Raw genomic sequence first — 23,776 nt, forward strand, 5'->3', positions numbered from 1 at the left:
ATTTTTACTTTTTAAAATGTTACGTTGGCAGTATTAATGTTGATTTCCTGATTTGGTTGGTTATGCTGAGATCATGTGGTAGAATGTCCTTGTTGGAAATACACATTAAAGTTTCACGGATGATGGGGCATCATGTCAGTAACTTGTTTACAAATGACTCAGGGAAATTTTCTTTTGCTATACTTTCAAATTTTCTATACATTTAAGGTTGTTTCAAAAAATTTAAAATATATAATGGTAATACAATTTTAAGGGAAAAAATGTTACCTATGATGTATTAAGAAGTTTATAATTCAGTAAGAGAAAGATAGACAACTCAGTTGAAAAAAGTAGATAAAGAATATGAAGTCAGTTAACAGAAGAACACATCCAATAAACATGTGAAAAGATGTTCAGCCACTTTTTAGAAGATGAACTAGTTATCAGGGAAATACAAATTAAAGAAGGTTCTACTTTTCAATCATGAGATTGGCAAAATCTGAGACAGACCTAAGTGTTGGATGAGAGCAGAAACTCTTGTACACTGATTTTAGGAGAATAAAATGATTCAAACACTTCACTCAGTTTTATCAAATTGCTCTCTAAGGTTGAAATGTGTGTACCTTATGATCTTAGCATTTCTCTCGTAAGAATATACCGTAGAAAACTCAGGCACACAGGTATAAGAATTTTTATTACACTGCTGTTTATAATGAAAAAGTGAAAATGACCTTTCCTGCAATGGTAAATTCAATAAACTCATTTATTTATTAAGTAGACTCCTGCACAGTATTTAAATTAATAAATTTACCAATATAGATAATTCTCAAAAACATTACATGAGAATTAAGTTGTGGAAAGATAACATACAGTATGATACCATATTTAAAGCCTAAGAACATGACAGATTATGTTATATATTGTTTTGCATATGTACATATGTAATACAAGTATCAAATATGCGTTGTAATAATAATCATCAAATTTGGAATAGCATTAGCTCTGAGAAGACAGCAGGGAAAATGAGACCAGGAAGGGAGGGATATACAAGGAACTTCAGTCAATTTATTTATTCATTTTTTTAATCCTTTTTTAAATTTTATTTTTTTAGAGCAGTTTTAGGATCACAGCAAAATTAAGGGGAAGATACAGAGATTTCCCATATCACCCCCCACCCCACAAATGCATAACCTCCTCATTGTCAACATCCCCCACCAGAGTGATAGATTTGTTAGCAAAGATGAAATAACATTGACACGTCATAATTACCCAAAGTCTGTAGTTTACCCTAGGGTTCTCTCTTGATGTTGTCCCTTCTATGGGTTGGGACACAAGTATAATGACATATATCTATCATTATAATATCATATGGAATGCTTTCACTGCCCTTTTAAAAAGCCTCTGTTCTCTGCCTGTTTATCTCCTCCCTTCCTACTCCTGGCAACCTCTGATCTTTTTATCGTCTCCATAGTTTTGCCTTTTCCAGATGCCATATAGTTGGAATCATACCATTTGTAGCCTTTTCAGATTGGCTTCTTTTTAATATGCATTTAAGCTTCCTTCATGTGTTTTCGTTTTCATGGCTTGATAGCCCTTTTTTTTTTTTTTTTTTGTACTGCTGAATAGTATTTCATTATATGGGTGTATCACAGTTTATTTATTCATCCACCTACTGAAGGACATCTTGGTTGCTTTCAAGTTTAGGCAATTATGAACAAAGCTACTATAAACATCTGCATGGAGGGTTTTATGTGGACATAAATTTTCAACTCCTTTGGGTAAATACCAAGGAGCATGGGGTATTGTATAAGAGTATGTTTGGTTTTGTAAGAAACTGCCAAACTGTCTCCCAAAGTGGCTGTGCCATTGTGCATTCCCACTAGCAATGTATGAGAGCTCCTGTTGCTCCACATCCTCACGAGCATTTGGTGTTCTCAGTGTTCCAGACTTTGGCCATGCTAATAGGCATGTTGTAGTACCTCACTGTTGTTTTAATTTACATTTTCCTGATGATGTAGGATGTGGAACATCTTTTCATATGCTTGTTTACCATCTGCATATCTTCTTTGGTGAGGGAGGTGTCTGTTGTCTTTGGCCTGGTTTTCTTTTTTTTTTTTGAGGAAGATTAGCCCTGAGCTAACGTCTGCCGCCAATCCTCCTCTTTTTGCTGAAGAAGGTTGGCCTTGAGCTAACATCTGTGCCCATCTTCCTCTATTTTATATGTGGGGCGCCTGCCACAGCGTGGCTTGATAAGCAGTGTGTAGATCCACACTCTGGATCCAAACCTGCAAACCCCGGGCAGCCAAAGCAGAATGTGCAAACTTAACCACCGCACCACCAGGCTGGCCCCTGGCCTGGTTTTTAATTGGGTTGTCTGTTTTCTTATTGTTGAGTTTTAAGAGTTTTTGTATATTTTGGATAACTGTCCTTTCAGATGTGTCTTTTGCAATTATTTTCTCCCAGTCAGTGGCTTGTCTTCCAGTTCTCTTTATACTGTCCTTTCCAGAGCAGAAGTTTTTAATTTAACGAAGTTCAGCTTATCAGTTCCTACTTTCATGGATCATGATTTTGGTATTATATCTAAAAAGTCAGTGCCATGCTTAGGGTCATCTAGGTTGTCTCCTCTGTTGTCTTCTAGGAGTTTTATAGTTTTGCATTTTACATTTTGGTCTATGATCTATTTGAGTTAATCTTGGTGAAGGGTGTAAGGTCTGTATCTAGATTCATTTTGTCTAGATGTCCAGTTGTTCTAACATCATTTGTTGACAAGACTATCTTTGCCACATTTTATTGCCTTTGCTACCTTGTCAGAGATCATTTGACTGTATTTATGTGGGTGTATTTCTTGGCTCTTTATTTTATTCCATGGATCTGTGTATTCATTTGCCAATAGCACACTGTCTTGATTCCTGCAGCTTAATTGTACGTCTTGAATTTGGGTAGTCAGTCTTCCAACTTTGTTATTCTTCAGTCTGATCTTGGTTCTTCTGGGTCTTTTGTCTCCCCAGATAAATTTTAGAATTACCTTGTTGACATCCTGAAAATAACTTGCTGGGATTTTGATTCAGATTGCATTGAATCTGTAGATCAAGTTGGAAAGAACTGACATGTTGACAATATTGGGTATTCCTATCCATGAACGTGGAATATCTCCATTTATTTAATTCTTCTTTGATTTTGTTCATCATAGTTTTGTAGTTTTCCTCTTATAGAACTTATACATATTTTGCTAGATTTGTGCCTATTTCATTTTTTTGGCTAATGTAAACAATATTGTTTTCAATTTCAAATTCCACTTGTTCATTGTTGGTATATAGGAAAGCAGTTGGCTTTTGTGTATCAACCTTGTATTCTGCAACCTTGTTTTAATCGCTTATTAGTTCCACGAGTTTTTTTGTGATTTTTTTCTGATTTTGTACATCAATAATCATATCCTCTGCAAAGACAGTGTTATGTCTTCCTTTTCAAGGTATATCTTTTCCTTTTTCTTTTTTGCCTTACTGCGTTAGCAGAGACTTCCAGTACAGTGTTGAAAAGGAGTGGTGAGAGGGAACATTCTTGCCTTGTACTTGATGTTAGTGGGAATGCGTCTCACCAGTAAGTATGAGGTTAATTGCGGTTTTTTTGTAGATAGTCCTTATCAAGTTGAGAAAGTTCCATTTATTCTTAGTTTCCTGAGGGTTTTTATCATGAATGTGTGTTGGATTTTGTAGATGCTTTTTCTGCATCTATTAAGATGATCATGTGATTTTTCTTTTTAGTCTGTTGATGGATTACATTAACTGATTTTCAAATGTTGAATCAGTCTTGCATACCTAGGATAAATCCCACTTGGTGGTGGTATAAAATTCTTTTTCTACATTGTTGTATTTGCTAATATTTTGTTGAGGATTTTTGCATCTATGTTCATGAGAGAGATTGATCTGTAGTTTTCTTTTGTTGCAATATCTTTCCCTGATTTTGGTGTTAGGGTAAGCTGGCTTCAAAGAATGAGTTAGGAAGTATTCCCTCTGCTTCTAGCCTCTGAAAGAGATGGTAGAGTATTGATATAATTTCTTCCTTAGATGTTTGGTAGAATACACCAGTGGACCCATCTGTTTTGGAAGAAATTGGATGTAATTCTTATTTCTGTTCCTCTATAGATAAGATTTTTTTTCCTCTTGCTGCTTTCAGGATTTTTTCTTTATCTTTGATTTTCTGTAATTTGAAAATGATATGCCTAAGTGTAGTTCTTTTGGCGTTTATCCAGCTTGGTGTTCTCTGAGCTTCATGGATCTGTGGTTTGGTGTCTGACATTAATTTGGGGAAATTCTCCGTTGTTATTGTTTCAGATATTTTTTCTCTTGTCTTTCTGGTATTCCCATTACACATATGTTGCACCTTTTATAGTCGTCCCACAGTCCTTGGATATTCTATTCTGTTTTTTTCTGCATTTGTTCTTTTTTTGGTACAGTTTTTGAGAATTGTATTGATATATCTTCTAGCTCAGAAATTCTTTCCACACCCATGTTTAGTCTACTAATAAGCCCATCAAAGGCATTCTTCATTTCTGTTACATTGTTTTTTATTTCTAGCATTTCTTGTGGGTTCTTTCTTATGATTTTCATCTGTCTGCTTACATTGCCCATCTTTTCTTGCGTGCTGTCTACTTTATCCGTTAGAGGTCTTAGCATTTTATCTTAATTGTTTTAAATTCCCAGTCTGATAATTTCAGCATCCCTGCCGTGTCTGGTTCTGTGCTTGCTCTGTCCCTTTAAATTGTGTATTTTGCCTTTTGGTATGCATTGCAAGTTTTTGTCGGTATAAGGAGCTGTGGTGGTGATATGTGGGAAGGAGGGAAGCGTTCTATAGTGCTTTTTTTCGGTCTCAGGCTTCTGGTGAGCCTTTGCCTTTGTACTGTGAACTCCACAAGTGTTTTAGATTTTTTTCTCCTCCCTTGTGTGGGAGAGGGTGACTAAGAGTGGGCTAGAGTAGAGAATTTCCCTTCCCCAGGTTAGTTAGACTCTGACCACAGCCCAGCCAGCTCTGGTTAACTAGTTTCTCCTGCGGGCAGGCCTTGTTAAGAACACAGTACTCTGCTATATTTCAAAATGGTTTTTCCTCCCCTCCTCCTGCTGGAAGCATGAGGGGATTTGTCTTTGCTATTTTCTGGGGGTACCTCATCAGGCTCCTAGAGGTAAATCTCCTAATATTGTGGGGCTCCCCTATGACTGGGTTCCCTGGAGTTTTTAACCTCAGAGTTGTCCACACTGAGCTTCTGGCAACTTATCAGTTATAGTTCAGGTTTTCCTTTCCTGACACTGGCTCCTGCGATAATTTCTGCTAGTGAGGCTCAGCTCTCGTAAGTGGCCACTCCCTGCATTCACCTGTCACGCTTTCTAATCTTCCAGGCAGTAGTTTGCCATACGTCCTCCTCTCTCTTATGAGTCTAAGAAGAGTTGTTGATCTTTCAGTCTCTTCAGCTTTTTATTTGTTGCTAGGACAGAGTGGCAGCTTCCAGGCTCGTTAGATAGGGAACCAGAAATGGAAGTTGCTGATCAGATTTTTACCACCCCACCCCCCCCATTAACTCACTTGTTTATTCTTTGATGGTAAAAACAAGATAACTGGTACAAGATGGAGGCACTTATGCTAAGCCCCACGTCACCAAACCAAGACTTAATTATAGTTTCGGCTCTCCCAGAAATGGAAACTTAAGCCAGTCAATCTGAAATTGTCTAATCAGTACTAGTTAGGTAATCTGGCTGATAGACTTCTGCCAGCCTCCAAAGGAAAGTGACCTTGCCATAACCAGTCTGCTTGTTTGTCTAGTATAACTGTCTTGTTCCTACTCCCTTCTGCCTGTAAAAATCTTTCATTTGTACAGCTCCTTAGGGCTTCTTTCCATCTGATAGATTAGATATTGCCCAATCCGTGAGTCCTTGAATAAAGCCAAAGAAGATCATTAAAATGTACTCAGTTGAATTTTGTTTTTTAACAATGCCCAAATGGTTCTTTTTTTAATTTAAGATATATTTTGGGATTGAATGCTGTGTATCAATTTTTTTCCCTAAGCTAGAATATGTTCCCTTTTATAGAAAAATTTACTTCAGTCATACATTTGAATATTTTTGCATTTGTTCTTTTCAGGAATTTTAATTATGCATATATCACATAGCCTTTGTTTTGCATTTCTGGTATCTTCTCCATAATTATATTTTATATCTTTGTACTTTATTTCTTTTTGTATGATTTCCTCTTGCCTATTTCCCATGTCCGATTGTATTTTCACCCTTAATCACTGTAATGTTTTACTTCTGATGTGGTTTAATTTCTGTTACATGTTTACACTGAGAATGTTTCCTGTAATTAGTTTGAGACAGTGAAAACTAAGAAACCCTTCCTGTTGTTTCTTTTGGGAATTAATTGCTTTGATAACCTATGTTTATTGTCTTTTTTTTTTTTTGTATTGTTTTGTGAGGAAGATTGGCCCTGAGCTAACATCTGTTGCCAGTCTTCCTCTTTTTGCTTTAGGAAGATGGTCATGGTCCCTGAGCTAACATCTGTGCCAGTCCTCCTCTACTTTGTATGTGGGACACCACCACAGCACAGCTGGATGAACATTATGTAGGTCCATGCTCATGATTCGAACCTGCGCACCCTGGGCCGCCAATGCATAGTGCATGAATTTAACCACTACACCACTAGGCCAGCCCCTATTTACCATTGGTTTTTGCTTATGATCCTTTCCTTCCCACCGCCCTGTCCCCCCTGCCCCCGCCCCATATCTGTGTTAGGTCCGACATTGCGTTGTTTCTGATTATTATTCATCTTTGGAAGGCACTGGCTGTTGGTGGAAGAATAGTGTGGGAATGGTCATAGAGGGAGACCTGGGACAGTCTGTAACTTTGATTTAAGCGTGTTGTCTTGAATACCGTTCACCAATTTGTTATATCCTTCTACCTTGGGAACATGTCTTTCCTCAAATTTAGGACCATTCTAGAGCTCAGTGCGAGACCCATTTAAGCAGTTTCTGTGTGGAAACCTCACGTTCTCTGCTTTTCTTTCCTCTTTCATCTCACCTCAGCTCTAAGAGTCTCTGCATGCCAGAGGGCTAATTCTTATACAGTGTAAATATCATTTTATTATGGTTTCTCCTTCCACTTTTCTTTCTTTGCCATCCTGCAACATTTAACATTTTTCTAGCTTCTTCCCTGGCCCATTCTTGTCTGTCCATCTTAGCCCTAAGCAAAGAATCATTGGGTAGCCTGTCTAAATCCTTACAACTGACTATAAGAGCAATTTGTTCCTGCCTACTGGTCTAAGATGTCAGCTTTTTGGTTCATTGTTCATTTTGATTATCTGGAGCATTTAGCATACATGCTTTATAATCTCAAGTTTGAAGTTTTGGCTGATTCCTTGTTTCTTTAAGGTTGATTTTTTCTCTACTTTTTGTTCATTCTTATTTTCATTGCTTTTTAAGGGGTGAGAATAGAAAAATGATTTTAGTCCATCACCACTAACTGGAAATCACTCTTAAGTGTTGTTTCTTTGAGGAACTCTTAGTTTTTTTCTATTACTTTAATAAAACTTAGTTTATGACACTATTTATTTTGTTTCTTGGATCTCCTAAAGCTGACTGATAATGGCATCAGTTTTTCTGTCTTAATTATTCTCCACCACTTCCTTTAGACAGCTGTTCTGTGATTATTCCTATCGTGTTTGCATGCTTCAACAAGATGTATTTAGCTTATGAGCATAAAAATCTTTAAGTACTAAGCTATAAGTAAGAAAAATGAAGCCTCTAGAACCACTTGAACCAATGATGGGATCTCATTTTTCTGTGCTTCAGATTCTCCAAAGTAAATATAGCAGAAAATAATACCTTCTTGTATTTCTTCTTGTATTTACTTTGAGATGAATGGGTTGATGCATCCCATAATTTGTTATAATAAAACTAAGCTATATGTATTCCAGGGATTTGGTTACTATTTTCTAATTTTTGTGAAGGCACTGCATACCTTTGCCTCACTGTTTTGAGTTCATTCTTTATAGGACATAGGAGACATTGCAGATTGTTGAGTATTATATCTCTGTTCCCTGTACGCTTTTCCTTAATATTCTTTGCACAGCATTGCAAATAATTTTAAAAATTAATTAGACCTAGATTTCAAACAGGTATTAGTCATATTTTTAAAGGCAATATCTCTCTCCTAGTGGAAATATTGATTTCCACTATTGTAAGAGTAAAAAATAATAGCATCTCTTTACTAAAGGTACATGTAATTCTTTTCTAAACTTTGAATTGTTGAAAAACTAGAGTGAAGCAGCTTATAAACACAGTCTCTGGTTTTCTTGATTCTTGCCTGCTTTAAAAGCAGGATAGATTATCTAATCCATGATGGGCTCTTGTACTGCCTAGCTTTTAACTTTGTTTGGATTGAAATGCATACTTTTCAATTTGAGATTAAAATTCCTTTTTCTTACATTGAAACATTTCAAACCTGTACAAATAGCTGTGTGTCTATTACATATAATAACATTCTTAGACATCAATCTCAAGAAATTTAACATTGATAATTAATATTATTGAACATGTAATCTATGTCATCTTTTAGTTGTTCCCCAAAATATTCTTTGTAGCTGTTTTCCCTATCTGGAACCAGTCAGGGATAATGCTTGTCTGTTGGTTGTCTTGTCTGTTTACTCTCCTTTAATCAAAAGCAACCCCACTGCCTTTTTTGTCCTTTATGGCATTAACATGTTTGGAGAGTCCCACAGTCTGAGATTGTCTGGATTTATCTGATTGTTTCTTCATGATTATGTTCAGGGTAAACAAACCAGTAAGGTGATGTTGTGTATTTTCCATTACATCATATCAGGAAGCACCAAAATTATGTCATCTGTCTCATTGTCACTGATGTTAGATGAAATCACTTTATTATGTATGCCAGATTGCTCCTTGTCAACGTACCGTTTGTAATTAGGAAGTAATTTGTAGCACTTTGAGACCATGTGAGTATCCTGTTCCCCATAACGTTTCACCCAGTGTTTTAGTGTGCAATGATAATCTTTCCCTCAATTATATTAACTAGTAGTTGCAAAATAGTAATTTTTTTCTAATTCTATTGTTCCTTCTGTATTTATTAACTGACACATTTCTGTAAACAGCAGTTCCCATCCTTTTTAAACATTTGAGTTTTCACCGTGAACTCGTGAGTCATTTTTCAAATCAATGTTTGACATTCTATTATCATCAGTATTATTTTGGATGGCCAAATGTTCCCAAATTGGTTGTGTGGAAGCTCGCTCCAGTCAAGTTCCTGTGTCCTTTGACAAGTCTCCATTTGTCTTTGAACACTTCTTTGCTCTCTGGTGCGGTGCGTACCAGGCTCACCTTCTATTTTCACTCCTCCAGATGTGGAATCACCCTTCTCTCCGATAAGCCCTGGTTTCTTTTATTGGGGAATGATGTATTGAAATAAAAATTTGGGTGCTGAGTAAGCTCATTTATATTGAGGAGTCATTGTCTCCTTGTCCTTTTAGTGGACAGAGGTGGGAAATACCTCTAATCTTCATTGCATATTTGTGTCTTTATTCTGTTTACAGTGAGAACGTTCATTTGTTCTATTCTAAAATACACCTAAACTAGTTTCAGGATTACTACATCCAACAACAGATCTGTTAAGTAAAATACAACATTTCTTTACAATTCTTTTTGACCCTAAAATATATCTTACTGAACTTGGGGTTTTGTAATTGAAAATTACTTGAATTAATTGTGTTCCCCTGTGGGTTTGTATTATCAATTTGAGGTACGTTTAGTTTTATTTGTTTCTATATTTGTTTGTATTTAGAGTTTGCTTTTTTTCGTTCTTTTAAAATATAAGTTCATTTTGAAATGTGTGGAGCGTTTGTGCGGCTCACAGACTCTGCTGCCCTCTGTGTTCCTCTTACCTGGTGCGGTCTCCTCCCACTCCCCTGTCAGGAAACCAGGTTTATTATTTTCTGTTTTCTGTATTATCCTTTGTGTGTGTGTGTGTGTGTGTGTGTGTATGATCTTATTTCCCTTTCTTAAACACAAACAGTTAAGATTCTTTTTTATATCACTCATAAGAAATTATTTCCTAAAGAAGGAACTTCTCATTTTTTAGCCCATGTATGCTTTTCATAATAACATACAGTCTATTTAGAAAGTTTTATTTTTAATATTTCTCTGTCACTCATAAACAGGGGGACCTGGACGCTCTACCATGCCAACCCCAGGAAACACTGCAGCTTTTCGTGCTTCCCTCTGGACCAATATGGAGAAACTTGTGGATCATATTTGTACTGTTTGTGGACAGGTAAATATTTTAGAGAGTGAAAAGAACATTTATTATGGATTAACTCCTGGTTATTCCAAGTTGCGTGACCTTGGGCAGCTTTCTTAAAATCTCTGAGCATTTCAAATCACTACATTAGCTGATTATAATATATGTAAAACTTTTGGCAAAATGCCCTTTCTCTTCCCTTGCACTTTCCAGTGCCTGTGCTTTACACTTGTTTCTTTTCAAAATACCCAAGTATATACATTCTCTCTCTCCTCCCCTTTATTAGGTACAACATCTGCAGAAAATATTAGCCAAGAAGAGAGATCCGGTTTCTCACATTTGTTTCATTGAAGAAATAGTTAAGGTATGTTTAAATGAAAATATTTTTATCTCTGTATTGAAGAACGCGGCAAGATATGAGCTGCATTGTTTTTGCTCCTGTCTTACAGCAAGCCTAAGTGTCAGATAGCTATAGGGAGTGTATTTCTTGACAACTACAAATGTTCTTTGCAATATGTGTATAAGCACTTTTGTTTATTGAGTAGATGCTAACAGTAATGCTATTTATAGACTAATTTCTGAAATGTGTATAGTTATTTCTGATTTTCTGTCATATAAATGATTTATTGTAAATGTTTTTCAAAGTTCCGCTAAAGAATAAGATGAAACTTTTTGGTAAATAAGAGATTTACTTAGTGGTTATTGTAATGTCTTATAAAGTCTTCACTGAAGAAGGTAGGATCCATTCAGTTGTTAATTTCTCCTGTAAAGCACGTTGCTGTAATTCATTGTCCATATTCTGAAATCTCCCTTTTGTCATCCACCAGTCTGCTGGCCTCATGGGCCGTAAGAATTCCTTCCATGCATAGAAATCCCTGACCCTACATCTTATTCATTCATTTTGGTGGGTTTTTGATAATGACTAGTAGAACAACTAACTCTATTTATCATTAAACCTTAACACCTACTGCTCCAAAGAAAAAAATTCTCTAAGTTTCCTGCATCATGGTAAAGTTTCTTTTGTAGTTCAAAACTTGAAATATTTTATATGTTATATTGGGGACCTCCAAACCACCCCCAGGTCTGGTGATTCACCACACTCAATATGTTGTCGTGCTCTTGGCTATGATTTATTAGAGTGAAAGAGTATGAAGTAAAATCAGCAAAAGGAAAAGGTGCGCAGGGTGAAGTCCAGAGGAAGCCGGATGCAAGCTTTCAAGAGTCCTCTCCCACTGGAGTCAGACAGAATACCCTTAATTCCTCCGCCGTTGAGTTGTGACAGCGTGCGTGAAAGGTCATCTTCCAGGAAAGCTCGGCTTGAGCCCAGGAGTCCACAGTTTTAGTCAGGGCTCAGTTACTGCCTAGCATGTACCAAAATTCAAGACTCCCCAAAGAAAAGCAAGTGTTCAGCATAAAGCACGATATTTGTACAAACAGCTTAGATACAATGAGCACTCTTACCAGTTAGAGAATCACAGGGACTCTCTCAAAATCCAAGTCCCAGCTGCCAGCGAGACCAGCCTTGCAAGCAGGCCTTCCTAGCTGCAGCAGTCTCACACCTGCACGTACACTTGCATTAATTAGTACGCACCTACTTAGATTTCCCTGCTTCACATTTGGCTTTGACTGTGGGAAAGAAACAATAAGATGCTTTTGTCAGTTTGCATACACTAATTTTTGCATTTACTAGTAGATGGGATCATTAATATCAGAAGGCCATTTTTACACGTGAGCAACTGTACACGTGGTGTTATGTTATCATTCACTTCTGATTTTGGTCGTCTTTCTATCCAAATTAATTAATTCGGTCTTTATATGGAGTGACTTGATTTCAAGCTTTTACTCTCTAAACCTTTGTCTGTTTTTATCTTTTTAATATTTTAATTAATATTCTAACAACATAAGAACAATTATAATGAAATCATTATATTTGAGGGAGTCTAAGAAAAGATTAAAAGTAAAAAAGGGATAGCATCATTAAAGAGGCTTGTGTTTATGATATTATTGCATTGGGGCAAAGTTTCTACAGAAAAACTCACGTATCAATTCTTGGCAACAACCAATTATTACAGTAAAAGAACACTGGCGACTTTTGTGGGCTAGGTTTTAAATGCTTGTGAATTATTATAAATAAAAAGAATTATTAGGAATAGGGATATATACTTTTATTTTATTCACTCTTCATTTAGTTACAAAGTTTCTCATTTAATTAAAACCAATAAAGATTGCTTTTTTAAACATTCTTATTAAGCTATTTAAGAATATAGTCATACACAATGCACACGCACACATTTACATTTATATATAAATTTTTTGTTTTGTTTTGAGAAAGATTAACCCTGAGCTAACATCTGCTGCCAATCCTCCTCTTTTTTTTTCTTGAAAGATTTTATTTTTTTTTCCTTTTTCTCCCCAAAGCCCCCCAGTACATAGTTGTATATTCTTCGTTGTGAGTCCTTCTAGTTGTGGCATGTGGGACACTGCCTCAGCGTGGTTTGATGAGCAGTGCCATGTCAGCGCCCAGGATTCAAACCAACAAAACACTGGGCCGCCTGCAGCGGAGCGCGCGAACTTAACCACTCGGCCACGGGGCCAGCCCCCCAATCCTCCCCTTTTTTCTGAGGAAGACTGGCCCTGAGCTAACATCCGTGCCCATCTTCCTCTACTTTATATGTGGGACGCCTACCACAGCATGTTCTGCCAGGCGGTGCCGGGTCTGCACCCGGGATCCGAACTGGTGAACCCCGGGCCGCTGAAGCGGAACGCACACACCTAACGACTGCACCACCGGGCCTGCCACCTATATATGAATTTTAATGTAAATTTCCAGTTTAGTTGATTTTTTTGGCTAATATTTATGAAAAAAATTTAATCCCTTTTAGAATTCAGTATACTCATCTATATTCAGGAAAGGTCAGTCTTTTATGAAAAGTCCAAAAGAACTTTTGACCCTACATACTTGGGAACTCCAGGAAAAGAGAAAAGTAAAAATACTCAATATATCTGTCATATAGTACAAAGATAGCACTTAAATTTTACTATATTTACAGTAATTTCTTTAAATGGTCTTTATGTAAAGGTAAAAACAAATATTTTTGTGAATTATATAACTGCTATGTAAGAACATTATCTAGGTAAAATAATTATCAATGCTAATAGAATCTTTGTAAAAAGTGTCGGATTTTCAGAATGATTTGAGGCCCTAAATAATGACCCTTAAAAATGTTCAGAAAATTTTAAACTTAAGTAGATGATAATATATATATGGTATCTTGGGTCATTGAAGAGCAATATCTGGACCAAGCTCTCTAAATAATTTTGTAATCTCTTTTTGAGGAAAAGATTATAAACGGAATGTTCTTACACTACTAGTTGTGCAGCTTCTAGATTACTGAGAAGGATATATTCTGATATTGAAAGTTCTTTCTAATTTAGTGGTTTAGTCTTTTAAACTTGTGAATATGATTTTTAAAAATTAAAACAGTGTAAATAATTCAAGAAGAAACAATATTAGAATTATGCCATTTTCTTTCTATAGTTTCTCTAGAAATATCTTTCTACAATTAATTTCCATAATTAGAAATTAATGCTTTTTTTCCCTAGGGAGATAATTTCTAGTAAATGTCTTTTTAAAATAGGAATCTAACTAGAAAAAATTTTTTAAAAATTCATGTATTAAATTTTTATAAGCACTAGTCCATATTTTGAAATTCACTGAAAGCTACATTAGTAGATAGTTTGTCTTTGGTTTATAATATGGGATATAAACAAAGGTACACTATTATGATCATCTCAATAGATGCAGAGAAATCATTTGACAATATTCAACATTGATGTATGATAAAAACTCTCAATAAAATGGGTATAGAAGGAAAGTACCTCAACATAATAAAGGCCGTATATGACAAACCCACAACCAACATCATACTCAATGGAAAAAACTGAGAACAGTAACAAGACAAGGATGGCCACTCTAGTCACTCTGTTTTTTTGGCTTTTTTTGCTGAGGAAGATTGACCCTGAGCTAACATCTGTTGCCAATTTCGCTCTTTTTTTTTTTCCCCAAAGCCCCAGTGCACAGTTGTATATCCTAGTTGTAGGTCCTTCTGACTCTTCTCTGTGGGTCACCACCGCAGCATGACTTGCTGAGTGGTGTGTAGGTCCACGCCCACGAGCTGAACCGGCAAACCCCAGGCCACCAAATGGGAGCCTGCGAACTTAACCACTATGCCACGGGGCCAGCCACTCTTGCCACTCTTATATGACATAGTATTGGAAGTCCTAGCCAAAGCAATTAAGCAAGAAAAAGAAATAAAAGGTATCCAAATTGGAAAGGAAGAAGTAAAACTGTCACTATTTGTGGATAACATGATTCCATGTATAGAAAATACTAGGAAATCCACCAAAAAACTATTAGAAGCAGTTAACAGGTAGTTAACAGGTACAGTAAAGTTTCAGGGTACAGGGTCAACATACAAAAATCAATTGTTTTTGTACACTAACAATGAACTAGCAGAAAGAGAAATCAAGAATACAATCCCATTTACAGTCTCAACTAAAAGAATAAAATACCTAGGAATAAATTTAACCAAGGAGATGAAAGACCTATAAACTGAAAACCATAAGACATTGTTGAAAAAAACCAAAGCCATAAAGAAATGGAAAGATATTCTGTGCTCATGGATTGAAGGAATTAACATAGGTAAAATGTCCATATTACGTAAAGCAATCTACAGATCCAATGCAATCCCAATCAGAATCCCAAGAACATTTTTCATGGGAGTAGAACAAAGACTCCTAAAATCTACATGGAACAAGAAAAGACCTCAAATAACCAAAAAGATCCTGAGAAAAAAGAACAAAACTGGAGGTATCAATACTCCCTGAATTCAAAATTTACTATAAAGCTACAGTAATCAAAACAGCATGGTACTGGCAGAAAAACAGACACAGAGATCAATGGAACAGAACTGAGAGCCCAGAACTAAACCCACACATCTATGGACAGCTAATTTTTGACAGAGGAGCCAAGAACATACTATGGAGAAAGAAAAGTCTCTTCAATAAATGGTGGTGGGAAAACTGGACAGCAACAGGCAAAGGAATGAAAGTAGACCATTATCTTATACCATACACAAAAATTAATGCAAAATGGATTAAAGACTTGAATGTAAGACCTGAAACCATAAAACCTCCAGAAGAAAAAATAGGCAGTACACTCTTTGACTTTGGTCTTAGCAATCTCTTTTTGAATACCCTGTCTCCTCAGGCAAAGGAAACAAAAGAAAAAATAAACAAATGGGACTGTATCAAACTAAAAAGCTTCTGCACAGCAAAAGAAACCATGAGCAAAATGAAACGTCAAACTGCCAATTGGGAGAAGATATTTGCCAATTATATATCTGATAAGGGGTTAATATCCAAAATATATAAAGAATTCATACAACTCAATAACAAAAAAATGGACAACTCAATCAAAAAATGGGCAGAGCATATGATCAGACATTTTTCCAAAGATTTACAGATGGCCCAAAAGCACATGAAAAGATGTTCACCATCACTAATTATTAGGGCACTATAAAGCAAAAACTACAATGAGGTATCACCTCATACCTGTCAGAATGGAATTATTAAAAAGACAAAGAAATGACAAGTGTTGGGGAGGATGTGGAGAAATAGGAACCCTTATATACCACTGGTGGGAATGTAAATTAGTACAGCCAATATGGAAAACAGTATGGAGAATCCTCAAAAAATTAAAAATAGAACTACCATATGATCCAGCTATTCCACTTCTGGGTATTTATCTAAAGAACATGAAAACACTAATTCGAAAAGATATATGCACCCCTATGTGCATTGCAGCATTATTCACAATAGCCAAGACTTGGACCTTAAGGTACCCATCAATGGATGAATGGATAAAGATGATGTGGTATACATACACAATGAAATACTACTTAGCCATAAAAAAAGATGAAACCTTGCCATTTGGGACAATACGGACCTTGAGGGGATCATGCTAAGCAAAATAAGTCAGGTGGAGAAAGACCATTACTGTGTGACTTCACTCATATGTGGAAGATAAACAAACACATAGATATGGAGAATAGATGGTGATTACCAGAGGGGACATGGGTGGGAGGAAGGTGAAAAAGGGGTAAAGTGGGCACGTGTATGGTGACGGATGGCAACTAGACTTTGGTGGTGAACTCAATGTAGTCTATACAGGAGTTGAAATATGATGTAGGTGTGAAATTAACATAATGTTATAAACCAGTGTGACTTCAGTGAAAAAAAAAATTTTAATGTTGAGCTGGGAAAAAAATTTGCAACTCTTTTAGTAAACAAAATGCTGATATGTTCATCATAAAGAACACTTACCAATCAGTACAAAGAAAACCTAAAAGCAAAATAGGCAAAGGATTTGAAGGCTGTCTCCTAATAAAGAAACTCAAATGACTTAAAAAAAAAAAAGTTATACTATTAATGTCATGTCAATGGGAAAATTCAGTATCCATTTCCCTGGTTTCTTTGTTTTTAAACTGTTGGATTCTAATGCTTCTATATTTAACTATAAACTGTAATGGAATTTACATATTTGATTTCTTCTTGCCAACTTGTTTCATTCCTACCAAAAAAAAATTTATTTTCCATTTTCCTTTGTTAAATAATTTTTGTGGTTATTATCCTTGTTTAGTTCAGTACCTATAGATTTTTAAGAAATTAATGGTCTTTATTTTTTACAGCAGCGTTAGATTTACCAAAAAAATGAGCTGAAAGTACATCTGTTGCTTATGTTATCATAACGTCTGTGTTGTATTATGCAGAACCCATGGAACTGTACAACACAATGAGCTAACCCTAATGTAAACTGTAGGCTTTAGTTAATAATAATGTATCAATAGTGGTTCATCACTTGTAACAGATTCACCACATCAGTGCAAGATGCACAATGCATTATGCAAATGCATAATGTCATGTATCCACCATTGTCATATCATACGAAATAATTTCAGCAGTTTCACTTCCCTAAAAATATCCTATGCTCTACCTGTTCATCCTTTTCCCAATTCTCTCCCAAACCCCTGGCAACCACTGACCCTTTTGCTGTCTTTAAAGTTTTGCCTTTTTCAGAATGTCATATAATTGGAATCATACAGTAGGTAGCCTTTTCAGACTGGTTTCTTTCACTTAGTAATATGCACTTAGGATTCTTTCATGCGTTTTTGTGGCTTGGTAGCTCATTTCTTTTTATCATTGAGTAATATTCCATTGTATGGCTATACCTTGTTTGTTTATCCATTCACCTATCGAAGGACATCTTGTTGCTTCCATTTTTTGGCAGTTCTGAATAAAGCTGCTATAAATATTTGTATGCAGGTTTTTGTATGGACATAAATTTTCAAGTCCTTTAAACTATGTTTAGCTTTGTAAAAAACTGCCAAACTGTCTTTCCCTGTGACTGTATCATTTTGCATTCCTAGTAGCAAAGAAACGAGTTCCTGTTGCTTAACATTGCACCAACATTTGATATTGTCCATGTTTTGGATTTTGGCTATTCTAATAGGTGTGTAGTGATATCTCGTTTTCATTTGTATTTCCCTGTAGATTTTTTAAAAATTGTATTTATGGAAAAAAATCTTCATTAGTTAAGGTTCTAAGATTTTATCCATAGGAGAATAAACTTCCTTGCCACACTCATTATCTGTTATAGTCAACTCATTTGCTTAAAATAGTCTAAAATAATTTTTATGAGATTAAAAGCAGTTTTTTAGCATTTCAAAAGACAAATCTTAACAGTCTCCCTTCTGAACACCGATTCAAGTGGTGTCGAAGGCAGGATTATACAGGGATTAAGAGCTGGGGCCTTTGGCCTTGGTATCAGACAGAGCTAAGCTTTCCTCCTTTGATAGTGCAGCCTGGCGTAGGTACTGTAATCTTGCAGAATGTCAAACAGCCAATGGGGATGGTAATACTACCTGTAGAATTGAAGTATGCTGAGGGACAATGAGATAATGGCTCAATAATTGTCTATCATAATTATTATTTTAATCTTTTTTTTAAACCTTGAAACTTTAATTTAGAGGTCATAAACTTACCATGTGCTAGGAATAAGGAACCTTGCCATTTGAGAAAATCAGTTTTGTTTAACAGTTCTAATAACATGATGTGCATGTACATTAATTCATACAGAATATCAGAAATTTGATATAATTTAAGAAATCATGCTTCCTTGAATAAGACAGTATCAAGGGTTTACTGTGAATCATGATTGTATGTCTCACTTTACTGAAGAATCATGGGTTTATGGTTTCACATTTGGTAATTTTATAGCCATAAAAACAATGAGAATGATTTTCCTTAGTTCTGTTCTGTGAGCTCTTGTGAGAATTGTTAAATCATTTATATGCTTTTATTAGGCAAAAAAAAAGGATTTATGTACTTCTAGGTTTTTTTTTTAGTTTTTCCAAATCTTTCTTGGTGTTTCTAAAACATTTGATTCCAAATGTTAGGGAGAACTGTACGTATTAGTATTCAGAGTTTAATCTTAGGGACGTTCAAGAGGAGAAAAAAATCCCACAGAATGATAGTTTCACTAATGCTTTGTTCGTTCAGAAGATTTTGCAGTAAATTTCCATCATGTTATAAAGAATACCTCAAAGTGTAAGGAGGGCATAAATGGGTTAAGTATAAAATAAAATGGGACCAATTATATCGGGTATAACAAATCTTAGGAATATAGTTTAAATGTAGAGCCTTTTGAAAGCTTTCCTTAATTAAGTTAACTGTGCCTCTGCTTAATTTAATAGATGTCTTGGCTAACTTATAAAATTAGCCTCTTATTTTCAGTTCGTACTATAATTTGAAAAGAGACAATCACACCTATCAATCATATTAATTATTTAGGGCATTTAAACGTGGAATATACGTTTTCCCTTTTGATACTGTATTTTCTATAGTTTACTTGAATGAATAAATCATTAATTTTAGGGACCAGCCCAGTGGCGCAGCAGTTAAGTGCACACGTTCCACTTTGGCAGCCCAGAGTTCGCCGATTCGGATCCCAGGTGTGGATATGGCACTGCTTGGCACGCCATGCTGTTGTAGGCATCCTGCATACAAAGTAGAGGAAGATGGGCACAGACGTTAGCTCAGGGCCAGTCTTCCTCAGCAAAAAGAGTAGGATTGGTGGCAGATGTTAGTTAGCTCAGGGCTAATCTTCCTCAAAAAAAAAAGAAAGTCATTAATTTTAAATTAGAATTTTAGACTGTTTATTAGACATTGAAAGTTCTATTTTGGTATCTTTTAAAACCAGTTAAGAGTTCTAGTATTGCTATATAATCATCAATACTATATATAACACTTTATTTGAAAGTGAGTATAGCAAATTATTGACAAATTATTTAGGATCCACACAGTGGAAAACAGGTTGTAGATTCTCATCTGCAGAATGAAGCCAGTTTAGCTGTATGTGGGAGTATAGGTATGATACTTTCATCTCCTAAGCCAGCAGTTTTCATCATCGAACAGAATCTTGTAAGCATGTGTGTAGGATGTATTAGGCTAAATTTGGAATGCGTTCAGCATTTTGAGCAGCTATAGCACCAATGAGAATTTTAACTGTGACAAAGAATGTTTTCTTTTGCACTTTCAGATGTATCAAATGACTTGATAATAGCATTAAAGACTCAGAAGAATTTTACGATACTCAAATATGAAATATTTTTAATATTATGAGGAAAATAACTTGTTTTTCTGTGGCATCTCAATTTGATTAAAAAAATCAAGTAGCAATAAACCAGTTAAATTTCCAAGTTAGATAATATCAATAAATATTCTTATTTATAAGGGCTAGAAAATTTCTGGTTTACTAGTATAGAGACTAGAAATTCTTAAGGGCCGTGTCACTACAGTACAAACAGATTCTAGACAAATTTAGAAAAGCACAGTTTTTGTTTGTTTGTTTGCTGAGGAAGATTTGCCCTGAGCTAACATGTGTGCCAGTCTTCCTCTGTTTTTCAGTATGTGAGCCGCCAGCACAGCATGGCCACTAACAACAGTGTAGGTCCATACCTGGGAACCAAACCCAGGCTGCTGAAGTGGAGTGTGCTGAACTTAACCACTAGGTCACTGGGGCAGGCCCAGAAAAGCATAATTTTTAATGTAGTGCTGGGCCTGCCAAAAGTAAGAGAATCTCTCAGGGGCACATACATATACACATATACATATGCATGTACATAAGCATATAAAATTGTTGAAATTGTAGTGGAGATTTGTGAGCTATAAGACATTGCAAAAGCTGGAGGTGCCCCAGGGTCAAATGTTCATGTCATCATGGGATCAGTCCACCAGGCTCTGGGGCTCTAGCAAAATGGAGGAATAACCCTGACAGTCGCGTTGAGCTGAGACTTGTGATGGTGGCTAACATGGTCCTCCTTTGGAAACAGTACCTCTCTCCCCCAAGAAACAAACGCAGATCCTCTGTGGAGGAAAGCATTTCTAGTTTTAGCCATCAGAATTCTCCACATATTAAGGTCAGCCAAATATGAGCTCACAGTAAAAAGTCACCAATCCTATAAATAAACTAGAAGCTATGATTGAGAGTCAGCATGAAAGATAAAGACAATGCAAAACAGATTTTAGATTCCTGAAGAACTTCTACAGGACAGTATAGATTTCAGATGTTAGAATAATCTGATAAAGAATCTAAAATACCTATGTATGATATATTTTAAAAGTAAAGATGGAATAAAAAGTGAGAAACAAATGACTGTTAAAAAATGACCAGATAGAGCTAAAACAGAACCAAATAGAACATTTGGAAATTAAAAATAAAATCATTGATATAAAAAAATCAGATAGGTTAAATAGATATTGCATAAAGCCAAAGAGTGAATTAGCAGCCTGGTAGATAGAATTGATGAAATTATCGAAAATGCAGCATAAAGACAAGGGTATGGAAAATATGAGAGGTTAAAATAATTCAATTAAAAATTGAGTGAGGTTTTAGTATAAGGCTAATTGGAAAAGCAAAGCCAGCAAACTAAAAATGAAAAACCATTTGATCATCTCAATACTTACAGGAAAAGCATTTGACAGAATCCAACATCCATTCCTGATAAGAACTCTCAGCAAACTAGGAATAGAAGTGAGCTTTCTCAACCTGGTCAAGGGCATTTAGGAACAAGGAACAGGGACAGTCATATAATGGTGAAGACTGAATGGTTTTTTCCCCCACATTAGGGAGAAGACAGGGAAATCTTTCTGCTCTCACTGTTTCTATTTATCATTCTCCTAGCTAGTGCAATGAGCAAGAAAAAGAAATAAAAGACTTCCAGTTTGGAAAGGAAAAAGTAAAATGGTTTTCATGCACAGATGATGTGATAATCTATGTAAAAGATTCAATGGAGTCTACAAAAAAGCTACCAGAACTGATAAGTGATTTTTTTTTGCAAGATTATAGAATACAAGCTCAATATACAAAAATCAGTTGTACTTCTGTATATTAGCAATGTACAATCAAGAATTGAAATTTAATAATCCTATATACAGTAACATCAAAGAATATGAAGTACTTAAGAATGAATCTATCAAAAAATGAACATCTGTATATTGAAAACTATAAATAGTGCTTAGAAAAATTAAAGAAGATCTAAATAAATGGAGAGAGATACCTTATTTATGAGATGATAGATGCACTATTGTTAAGATGTCCATTCTTCCCAAATTCATCTAATCCCAATGAGTGTTCTGGAGGAATTGACAAGCTGATCCTAATATTCAAATAGAAATACAAAGGACCTGGGATACCCAACACAACTTTGAAAAAGAAAAGCAAAATTGGAGGGCTAACAATACTTGATTGCAAGACTTATTATAAAACTGCAGTATTGAAGAAAGTGTGGAGTTGGGTAAAGTTAGACATAGATCATTGATGCAGAATGGAGAACCCAAAAATACACGCCTACATATATGGGAAACTGCCTTTCAAAAAGAGTTTCAAAGGCAATTCAGTGGTGACAAAATAGGCTTTTTAACAAATACTAGTGCTGGAACATTTGTATATCCAAATGTAAAACGTAAAATTCTAAAACTTACAGAAGAAAACAATAAAACTTTGTGACCTTGGGGTAGGCAAAAACTTGGTAGATGCAACAACAGAAACTCTATCCATCAAAGAAAAAAATTAATGTTTTGGAGTTACTCTCAATTAAGAATTTCTGTTCTGCAAAATACTCCGTTAAGAGAATACAATACAAGGCATAGAGTAGGAGAAAATATGCGCAAATCACATATCTAATAGAGGAGTTAGGTCTAAAGAACTCTCAGAACTCAATAAGAAAACAAAAAATCCAGTTTGAAAAATACCAAAGATTTGAATAGACATTTTACAGATGGATGTCAAATGAGCACATTTCTAAAGCTTGAAAGACCTGACTGTATCAAGTATTGGTGTTGATGAGCATATGGAGCAACTGGACTCTAATATACTGCTGATGGGAAATGTAAAATTGTACAGTCATTGGAAAATAGTTGGACACTTTCTTAAAAAGTAAAACCTACACATACTGTATGACTTAGCAATATGCCCCTAGGTGTTAATCCAAGAATATATTTATACAGAGACTTGTATCCAAATGTCCATAGCTGTCTTCTCCCTGTGTCTTTGCATCATCTTCCTTCTGCATGTGTCTGTGTTCAGATCACCTCTTCTTATAAGGATACCAATCACATTGGATTAGGGTCCACCCTAATGACCCCCTTTTAATTTAATTACTTCTGTAAAGACCCTGTGTCCAAATGTGGTCACATTCTCAGGTATGAGGGGTTCGGACTTCAACACATGAATTTTGTGACAGGGACAACTCAGCCGTTAACAGTGCTTTACAGTGATGGCAGTGAAAACGGTGAGAAGTGAACTGATTTGAAAATTATTCAGGAGATACAATTGACAGATCTTAGTGACAGAAGTGGTGAGATCTAGAAGAAGGTATCAAGGATGACACTGGGCTCCGGTTTGACAAGGGTTCTGGGAGATAGTAATGTCTTCATTTGAGAGCATAAACTGAGAAGTATGTTTAAGAATAAAGATGCTGAACTCTGTATTCAGGTGCTCATGTGACATTCAAGTGAAGATGTCAGGTAGGCAATTTAATTTGTGGATCTGGAGTTCAGAAGAGATGCTTAGGTTAGAGACATAAATTTGGGCAACATCAGCTCATAGATGGCAATCGAAGCTATGGTAATGGCTGAGATTGGCTATAGAGAGAAAAGAAATGTACCTAGACAAAGTCCCAAGAAAATGTAACTTATAAAAATCATGTAGAACTCTGTTTTCTTAAAATGGTATATACATTTTGACATGGAAAAAGATAGTTATAATTTCTACCTATACATTTAAAAAGTCTTATCCTTTAAACTGTTCTTGGGTATTTTATATTATACATTTTTTATTAATATAATAATATTTGTGTATAGAATTTAAACAAATAAGTAAACAT

General features: G+C 35.5%; 1 protein-coding gene across 1 annotated transcript in view; it reads left to right on the plus strand.

Annotated features, from left to right (window-relative positions):
- COG5 (component of oligomeric golgi complex 5) overlaps nucleotides 1-23,776 on the plus strand; it is a 325,049-nt gene that overhangs the window by 183,362 nt on the left and 117,911 nt on the right. The window contains exons 9-10 of the mRNA XM_014831838.3: nucleotides 10,192-10,304; nucleotides 10,558-10,635. Of these exons, the coding sequence (XP_014687324.3) occupies nucleotides 10,192-10,304; nucleotides 10,558-10,635 (191 nt within the window). The remainder of the gene's footprint in view (nucleotides 1-10,191; nucleotides 10,305-10,557; nucleotides 10,636-23,776) is intronic.

Source organism: Equus asinus, chromosome 1, assembly GCF_041296235.1.
Source record: "Equus asinus isolate D_3611 breed Donkey chromosome 1, EquAss-T2T_v2, whole genome shotgun sequence".
NCBI classification, from domain to species: domain Eukaryota; kingdom Metazoa; phylum Chordata; class Mammalia; order Perissodactyla; family Equidae; genus Equus; species Equus asinus.